Source organism: Herpailurus yagouaroundi, unplaced genomic scaffold (genome assembly GCF_014898765.1).
Source record: "Herpailurus yagouaroundi ecotype Mexico unplaced genomic scaffold, PumYag 250, whole genome shotgun sequence".
Classification (NCBI taxonomy): domain Eukaryota; kingdom Metazoa; phylum Chordata; class Mammalia; order Carnivora; family Felidae; genus Herpailurus; species Herpailurus yagouaroundi.
The window spans coordinates 23,205,143-23,214,047 of record NW_024412467.1 but is presented as its reverse complement, the minus strand read 5'-3'; the positions used below and the strand labels follow the sequence as shown (position 1 = coordinate 23,214,047).

Below are 8,905 nucleotides of genomic sequence, written 5' to 3'. Positions count from 1 at the left end.
ACACACACACACACACACACACACACACACACACACACACACACACAGGCTCTGGTTCATATACCTTTCTGACTTCTAAGGGCTATCCTAGGCCTTAAATCTTCTCAATCTCCTCTTTGTCCTTCCCCCCCTCCCCTTCCCACCCATCTCCCTCCTCCCCATCCCCCCTTCTCCTTCTTCTTCTTCTTTTTTTTTTTGATTAAACTTTTTCTTTTGAGAAACATGCAGACTCACATGCGTTTAAGAAACAACACAGAGACATCCCTTGTGTCCTTTTTGAGGATCCTTCAATGAAAAAATCTGGTCAAACTACAGTACAATATCACCGGATGTTGGCAATGATACAGAGAACATTTCCATCACCACAAGGGTCCCTGTTGCCCCTATAGCCACTCCCTACCTAAGCCCTGGCCAGCACTAATCTGTTCTCCATTTCTATAATTTGTCATTTCAAGAATGTTACATAAATTAAATCATGCAGCATGGAACTCTCTTGGGATTGGCTTTTTTCACTCGGCATAATTCTCTGGAGTCTCACAGGCTGTTGGGTGTTCATGGCTTTTTATTGCTATGCATGACGCCATGGACCTTCATGTTTTACTTGGATACTTACCTAGAGATGGAGAAAGGAAGGGACACAGGGCAGGAGGGCTTTCCCGCCACCTACTACCTACGTCCAGTTCGGAAGCCAGAGGTCTTCCGAGGGTGGGGAAGGGCACCCGCCTGAGCCATCCAGGCGGGGCCCGGACGAGGGCGGGGCCCAGAGTGGGACGCGCGGGGCGGGGCGCCGGGAGAGGGCTGGGATGAGGGAGTGGCGGGCTCGGGAGAACTGCGGGGCCCGCTCCAGTCCACGCGGTCCGGGCAGCACAGAGCGCAGCCGCGACTCTCCGCCGGGCGGGCGCGTGCGAGTGCGAGTGCGTGGCCCCGCGCAGCCGGAACCTGGGCGCGGAAGCCCAGAGCTTCGCTCCCGGAGGCGGAGGGCTGAGTCCTGCCGCTGCTTCTCCGAAGCCTACGCTGCCCGCAGAGTGAGTTGCCTTCACTCGCCGGGGTGCGGGTGTTTGGGAGGGGCACTTTACAGGGCGCTGCTGTCGGCTTCGCAGGCTGTTCCTCGTTTCCACCCTGGGATCGTACGAATCTCTTCCTGAGCCCTACTGCATGATAGGTCCGGTTATAAACGCTTAGCAGAATCGTTTTATATAATCTCTCCTCTACTCGAGGAGGTCCGTGGTGTGATTACCTGCGGGTCCCGAGCTGCCCAAACTGACCAGGGCAGCTCAAGGTCAGTTTGGACGGGGGAGGGGGGAAGGTGCCATCATTTAGGCCAAAGGGGCGCCGCCTGGGGCTGTGCTGGCCGCAGGGAGCCCGCCTCTATTTTGGCTTGGCCTTTGCCAAGGGTTTCTTGGCAGTCTGTAGCAGAAACTATTAAAGTAATCTTTAACTTTTTGTTTTTCTGAGATTAGCCAAAGAAGTGCGGGAAGAAGAGTGTGTATGAAACAATACCAGTGCTATTTATAGTTGGGGTGAGGGGAGGTAGGAGAAATTACTTAGGTGCCCAGGGAGAGAAATGATCACAAATGGGCATGCATACATATTGAAATGTTATGTAGCTGTTTAACAACCGGCTCTGGAGCCTGTCTAAATGGAAAGAGGCATGTAGGAAATATTAAGTTTAAAAAGAAACATAATAGTTATTTTACCAGCAAAATCGCCTTTGGAGGCGCCTGGATGGCTCAGTTGGTTAAGCTCCCGACTCTGGCTCAGGTCATGATCTCTTGGTTGGTGAGTTCCAGGGCTGGTAGTTGAAGCTGCTTCTGTCTCCATCTCTCTCTCTTTCTCTCTCAAAAATAAATAAACATTAAAAAAAAAAGAATAGACTTTTTAAAAATGGGTTTATTTGGGAATTGCGGAGAATTGCAATCTGGGACAAGCAAGCTTAGGCAAAGTCATAGACAAGTCCCCAGAAGAAAGGGGAGGAAGGCTGGGAGAGCGCAGGTTGGCAAGGCTGTTAGAAACAGAAAGTCCATTGGCAGAAAGTGGGAGGTCCAAGAATACTGGCTTCTCATTGGCTGGGCTGTTGCGGGGGCAGGAGGAAACCTTTCTTCCTCCTGCTAGGGCAGTAGATACCTATGTGCAAGGTTCCTCTTAGGTCTGCAGTTGCCCCAGCCATAGGTGTGAGGGCTACTCCTGCTGGCTTCCAACTGCCTTCTAAATGACGTTTGCTTTTATTAAACATCTCAAAAATCAAGTGAAAACATTATGAAATAGCTTCTGGGTGCTGATTAAAGTGAAATAATATACACAAAAAAATATCAGAGGTGGGTATACCTAGTTTTATAACGTGTTAGCCTAAAAAAGAGCTAGTTATTTTACCAGCAAAATGACTTTATTCGGGAATAGCAGAGGAATTGCAATTTGAGACAGGCAAGCTGTGGCAAACCATAGGTCAGTCTGGAGAACAAAGGAGAGGCATGCTACTTTACAAAGACAAAGGAGGAAGTTGGGACGGGCTGCTTTTCCTCTATTGGAAGAAAGTGAAGAGTTCAGGATGGCGATGGTTTCTCATTGGCTGAATCGTAGCAGTTTCTCACTGGCTAGGCTGTTGCTCCCCAAAGAGAAAGAAAATCATTCTTCCTCCTGCTGGGTTGTAAAGAGAACTTCTTCCTGTCCAGGAATGTGAGATAAGCTGTGAGGGAAAGTTTGTGGGTGAGAGGCCCCTCTATAGGGTGTCCTGATTCCATTTTAGATGAGGTTTCCCTTTATTAATTTTCACAGACCACAGGGTTCCTTTTTCCACTTGGGTAAGTGCATCATTCCTAACAAAGGAGAATACTACTGCTGTTGAGGGGGGTGTTAAGGGAGTTGAGTGAGCCGAGAGTAAAGAACACTGAATAGCTAGTAAAAAGTCTGGTTTTGAGTCTTTTCTGTAATTTGGGACAAGTTGCTTACTTCTTTGGCCTGTTTCTTAATCCTCACAAATAGGAGAATGGATGAGAGGAAAGTCACAAACAAGTGCCTCAAGCGGCTGGGCATGTGATGTAAATACATAAACTGGGCCAAGCAAAACAGCAGGGAATGGTGAGGCCTGGGGATACAGAAGAAGGGATGCCTTGCCATGGGCATTGAAATTAAAAGCATTTTATCCAGACCAAAATGAGATCTCAGCATAAGGTGTTCCCTGAGCTTACAGTGACACACATGACCTTGTAAAAGGTACTCAGTTCCAGTCATTCTCCTGCTTAAGGTGCTCTGATGGCTTTCTGTTAGCCTTAGAGTACAATCCTTGCCCCTGGTCTACAGACCCTACCCCACCTCTCTGACCATGTCTCCCACCATCCAACTCTTCCTTTCTTTTTTTTTTTTTTTTTTTTTAAACCACAGATGAACACGCCAGGCCATTTCCTACTTCAGGCCTTACACTTGCCATTTCCTCTGCCTGAACCTCTGATCTTTGCATGACTGAGTCCATATCATCATCCCTGTTCAGAGATACTTTCCTGGACCATCCTATCTAAAATAACAAATGTACCCCTGCCATTTTAACCACAAAAGTACTTTATTTTCTTATCGCTGTCACTTAGCATTATTAGTAGTACTTATCACTATCTAGAATTTTATGGTTGCTTTCCTTGCCTGCTTTTTTTTTTTTAATGTTTGTTTATTTTTTGAGAGAGAGAGAGAGAGACAGATCATGAATGGGGGCGGGGCTGGGGAGCAGAGAGAGAGGGAGACACAATCTAAAGCAGGCTCCAGGCTCTGAGCTTCAGCACAGAGCCTGATGTGGGGGGTTCAAACTCACAAACCACGAGATCATGACCTGAGCTGAAGTCGGATGCCTAACTGACTGAGCCACCCAGGTGCCTCTCCTTGCCTGCTTCCTTCCTTTGTGTGCCCAGCACCCCCCCCCCCCATAAAGTTCCATTCTCCTCACCTATGTTGTTCACAGCTGTAGCCTCAGCACCTAGTGCAGTACCTGGCCAGAGGGTAGGTCCAAGCTGAATGAATGCATACGTTGGAATTGTGTCCCATTCACTGCTATTAATGGAGAGTCAACTCCAACGGCTTAAACAGGATTCAGAGTTTGATCTCCCATGTAAAGAAGTCTGAAAATTGGCAATTCAGAACCATCTCCTGGCTCCAAGAAAGGATCTGGAATCCAGGTTCCTTTCCTGTTTTTCTGCTCTACCATCCTTAGTCTATAGCTTCTACCCCCATGATACCAAGATGGCTAATTGAGCCCTAGCTGTCATTCCACAGTCTAGCTCAGATGAAGGCCAATGGCAGGGGCAGAAATGGTACCTCCATCCTCCCCACCCCTGAGGCAGCCCCTTCAAGGATATGTCCTAAGAGCCACCCCTAATGGCTTCTGCTTCACCTCTTTCGCCACCCCTAAGTGGAAGACTGGGAAATGTAGTCATTAGCTGGGCACATTGACACATGACTAAATTCAGAGACTGTTCTTAAAAAAACAAGAGGGGATGTTGGGTAGCCAAAGAGGCAGATTTCTAACTGTTCAGTCAGCAGTCAATTTAAGAAATGGGCAAGGATTAAACTTACCATTGAGTTTATGATGGTGTTTGGAGTTCCCACCCTCTGTCTGATCAGAGCTGTTTGCCCACTCTCCAGTTTAAGTGCCCTGCCTGCCCTCAACTCACCTCCAGCCACAATTATTTAAACTTCCTTTCCTTTCTGTCCCCAGGACACCCAACCTGGGGCAGAGTTCATCCCCCTGCAACCCACTTCCACTTCTTCACAGTGTTCTGCATATCTCAGCCCTTTACCTGGGGCTCCTGGACAGCTGAAGGTATGGTATGCAAGGGCCAGGAAGAAGCTAATTCGGGCTCTGCTCCAGATTCCAGTTGTAGCCATGGATAAACCTGATTTCTGTCTCTCTGTTCTTTTTGTTATACTATAAAGATGCACTGAGGGGCACCTACGTGGCTCAGTTGGTTAAACCTCTGACTCTTGATTTTGGCTCAGGTCGTGATCTCCGGGTTTTGTGAGATTGAGTCCTATACGAGGCTCCGTGCTGACAGTGCAGGGCCTGTTTAAGATTTTCTGTCTCCGCCTCTCTCTGCTCCTCCCCCACTCACGCTGTTTCTGCCTCTCTCAAAATAAATAAATAAACTTAAAAAAAAAGATGCACTGATATGTTAAAATTGTCATGTGGATACAGCACATATCATACAGCATCTCCACACTGACCTTGACTTACAGGCTGTGGATTGTTTGTTTGTTTGTTTGTTTGTTTGTTTGTTTTTTGGGGGCAGAGGGAGTAGGTTTGTTGGAGATACCTTGTCTCTCCCAGAGTGAAGCCAGTTATTTCAGAGTTGGCTAGCCAGGAGTAGGATTCAGGTCTCTCTTGTGCCTTTGAGGCTTTCTGGGGAGAACTGACATTTTTCCAGAGTCTTATTCTGTGCTGGCCACCATGTGTGTGTACTCTGTCTGGCACTTTGCAGACCACGTAGACATGGTAGCTGTGAATTTCTCACCTGTACTCCTGACCTTTGTCTGTTCAGCTGTGTTGATTATTTGTAGTAAGTGAAAATGTGGGAGAGGGGGAGGGAGGAAGGACACAGGGCCCGGCCTCCTGCTTCTTGTCATTCTCATTTTCTAGGACCTGTTCATTAGGGCTGCCTTCACGGAAGGTTCTGGGTCCTCTCAAAAAAAAAAAAAAAAAAAAAGTACTGGTGTTGACACCCTGCATGCTTTGTCCTCTGAGGCCTAAATCTCCAGGTGGCCCCTGCTGAGAAGGCTTTTTTTTTTTTCCCCAGACACATTTGCATGTCCTTCATGAGGCCTGGAGTTGGTACATGGACCTCACCACTACCTCTCCCCATGTCCTTCAAGTGTTTGTTTTCTCTTCCAGATTGTCAGGGTCACTGAGAAGAGTGACTACAGCTGAAAGCCTGGGGCTTGCCACAGCGAATCCTTCTGTGCCCAGGATTAACAGCAGACCCTCCCTTTGGCAGTGGTCAGAGGGGAAGAATCCAACTTCTTAGAACATGGCAGGTGACTGTTAGCTATGGGGGAATTAAACATTTTTAAATACAAATTTTAATTAGAAATTGAATATGTATAAAAATCCAAACAAGACTGAAATGTATAAAACTTGTTTCATGTTTTAACATGAATCACTATTTGGAATTATCTTGTTTTGTATTTTCTTCCTCGTTTTACTGCCCATTTCAGCCCCACTAGAAGTGAGGGCCATGCTTATCTTGTTTACTCTGCTTCTAGCCTCTGGAATGATCCCCAGGCTGTAGTAGTGCTCAATAAATACTTTTTTAATAATGTATTTATTTAATTTGAGAGGGGGAAAAAGGGGGAGAGAGAGAATCCCAAGCAGGCTCCACAGTGTCAGTGCAGAGCCTGACACGGGGCTTGAACTCATGATCTGTGAAATCATGACCTGAGCCAAAATCAAGAGTCAGACCCTTAACTTACTGAGCCATCTTGGGACCCCTCAATAAATACTTCTTGAGTGAATGAGCCCCAGGAGTAACTGTGGTTTAAAATGCAATATGACCAGGGGCACCTAGGTGGCTTAGTCGGTTAAGTGTCTGACTCTTGATCTCAGCTCAGGTCATGATCTCAAAGTCCATGGGATTAAGCCCCATGGGATTCTCTCTTTCTCCCTATCTCTCTGCCCCTCCCCTCCTCACTCTCTCTCTCTCTCTCTCTCTCTCTCTCCCAAAATAAATAAATAAGCACTCAAAAAAGTAAAATAAAATTCAGTATGACTTAATTTTTACTTTTGTCCCTGCTCACCACATGCAGACACACACACACCATTCTGCAGCTTTTTTTCTGTCAACAGTATGACATACGAATCTTTTCAGAACATAAAAATGTACCTTATTTTACGTCTTATGGCATAGATTAGGGTTTCTTAACCTCAATACTACTGACATTTTAGGCAAATAATCCTTTGGTGTGGTGCTTTCCTGTGCTTTGTAGGATATTTAGCAGCAGTTCCAGTGTCTCTCTACTACATGCCAGCAGCACCCTCTTCCCTCGCTGTGATGACACAGAATGTCTCCAGACATGGCCAACTGTCCCCTGGGAGCCAAACCTGCCCCTACTTGAGAACAGCTGATGGAGATTATTTTGTTTGGATCTATTAGTAGAATTCCTGTGTAACAATAATGTTAACCATTAACCTAACTCATGGAATTCAACCTTTACACCCAGTTAAATGCCCCCAAACTGTCTGCTTCAAATAACATTTGTATGTGCTCCTTAAGGGCCTAAACTGAAAAACTTAAATCAGGAGTTCAAACATTTTTGCCTTAGACATTACCAGGCCAAAGCTGTTTCCCAGAAGAAACCAGTACCTAACCTCACAGAATCTTCTGAATGAAGGAAATATTGCTTCAGAGGATATTGGTATTAATGACACATCCAGGACCTTTAAGACCTGACTCTCCTTAGAACCTTTTTGTCATCAATTTAGCCACCCAGAGCAGATTCCATATAGGCCTTGCCTCCCTCTGGGATTAGGGGTCCGATTTCCATACTTTGTTTACATGTCACATTTCAGTGGCCGTGGAGGAAAAAGAAGCAGAACTGTGTGTCAGTAGCTGATGCCAGCCCAGTAGGGTTAGCGTGAGAGGTTAGTTATGGTAGCTTTCTTCTTTTTTTTTTTTAATTTTTTTAATGTTTATTTATTTATTTTGAGACAGGGAGAGAGAGAGAGAGAGAGAGTGAGCAGGGAGAGAGGTAGAGAGAGAGACAGAGAATCCCAAGCAGGCTCCTCACTGTCAGCACAGAGCCTGACTCAGGGCTCGCTCTCACGGATCATGACATCAATACCTGAGCTGAGATCAAGAGTCAGCACTCAACCCATTTAGCCACCCAGGTGCCCCCAGTTATGGTGGCTTTATTTTGATGTTGGAAAATAGGGCTAAAACCTCTTATAGAGGATAACCACAGTAGATTGGGCTTTTAAATTTGTGGTGTTATTTTTGAGGAATCATGACCCATTTTATATCTATGTATTAGTAAGCTCAAGCAATGACGTTAAAACTGGATTTTTTTAAAAAATGTTCATTATTTTAAAACTGTCATCCATTAAAAAAGGTTGGTATTTCTTAACTTCAGCCTGTATTGCACATATACATTTCGTTTTTGTCTTAGTCTTCATGGAATTTTGACAAAGAGGAATTGTTCTTCAAGAGAAACCCTTCTCCAATTTAGGCAAGAAAGTTCTCATTGTCTATGCGCACCAAGAACCCAGGTCTTTCAATGGATCCTTAAAGAAAGTGGCTGTGGATGAACTTGGTGCGCAGGGCTGCACTGTCACCGTTTCTGACCTGTATGCCATGGACTTTGAGCCGAGGGCCACCAGGAAAGATATCACTGGTGAGTCAGGGGCTAAACGTTTTAACTTTCTTCTATTTTGTTAATTGAAAAAATGTTCTGAAAAAACTTACCATTGCCCATGATACCCAATTCTCAAGTCTAAAGAGTCCATGTGGCAGGTCTTCCCATCCCTGGCCCCGACCCACCTAGTTTCACTGCCCTCAAGGTCACCAGTGTACCCACTTTTCTCTGTATCCCTCCAGAGGTGGTCTGTCCTGTATAAGGCAATTACGGGCATATTCTCCATTTTCTCATTGACTTGTCTATAAAATCTTTTGAATTAATTTTCCAGGTTCAAAAGTAATCAGACGATATTTTCATTGAGATCCCAATCCAGTTACAGGTGAACTTTTATTTATCCAAGAGAATGGTGTGCCTTTTCATTTCCTCACATCTTCTTTTTCAACCTGACGGATCTCTATAAGTTTTCTTCATACAGACCTTGCACAGTTCTTGTTAGCTGGTTTTTGTTTCTCTGCATGAAGAAAGTGTGCCTCTCTGTGTGCCTCTGTGGTGTGTATCCAGCCACTACTAATTTTCTTGC

The 8,905-nt window shown here is 45.6% G+C and overlaps 1 protein-coding gene across 1 annotated transcript in view; it reads left to right on the top strand.

Moving 5' to 3' along the window:
• The first annotated feature begins 822 nt into the window (after window positions 1-822).
• NQO2 (N-ribosyldihydronicotinamide:quinone dehydrogenase 2) overlaps window positions 823-8,905 on the top strand; it is a 15,886-nt gene continuing 7,803 nt past the window's right edge. Inside the window, exons 1-3 of the mRNA XM_040460480.1 lie at window positions 823-1,025; window positions 5,867-6,009; window positions 8,197-8,361. Of these exons, the coding sequence (XP_040316414.1) occupies window positions 6,003-6,009; window positions 8,197-8,361 (172 nt within the window). The 5' untranslated portion in view covers window positions 823-1,025; window positions 5,867-6,002. The remainder of the gene's footprint in view (window positions 1,026-5,866; window positions 6,010-8,196; window positions 8,362-8,905) is intronic.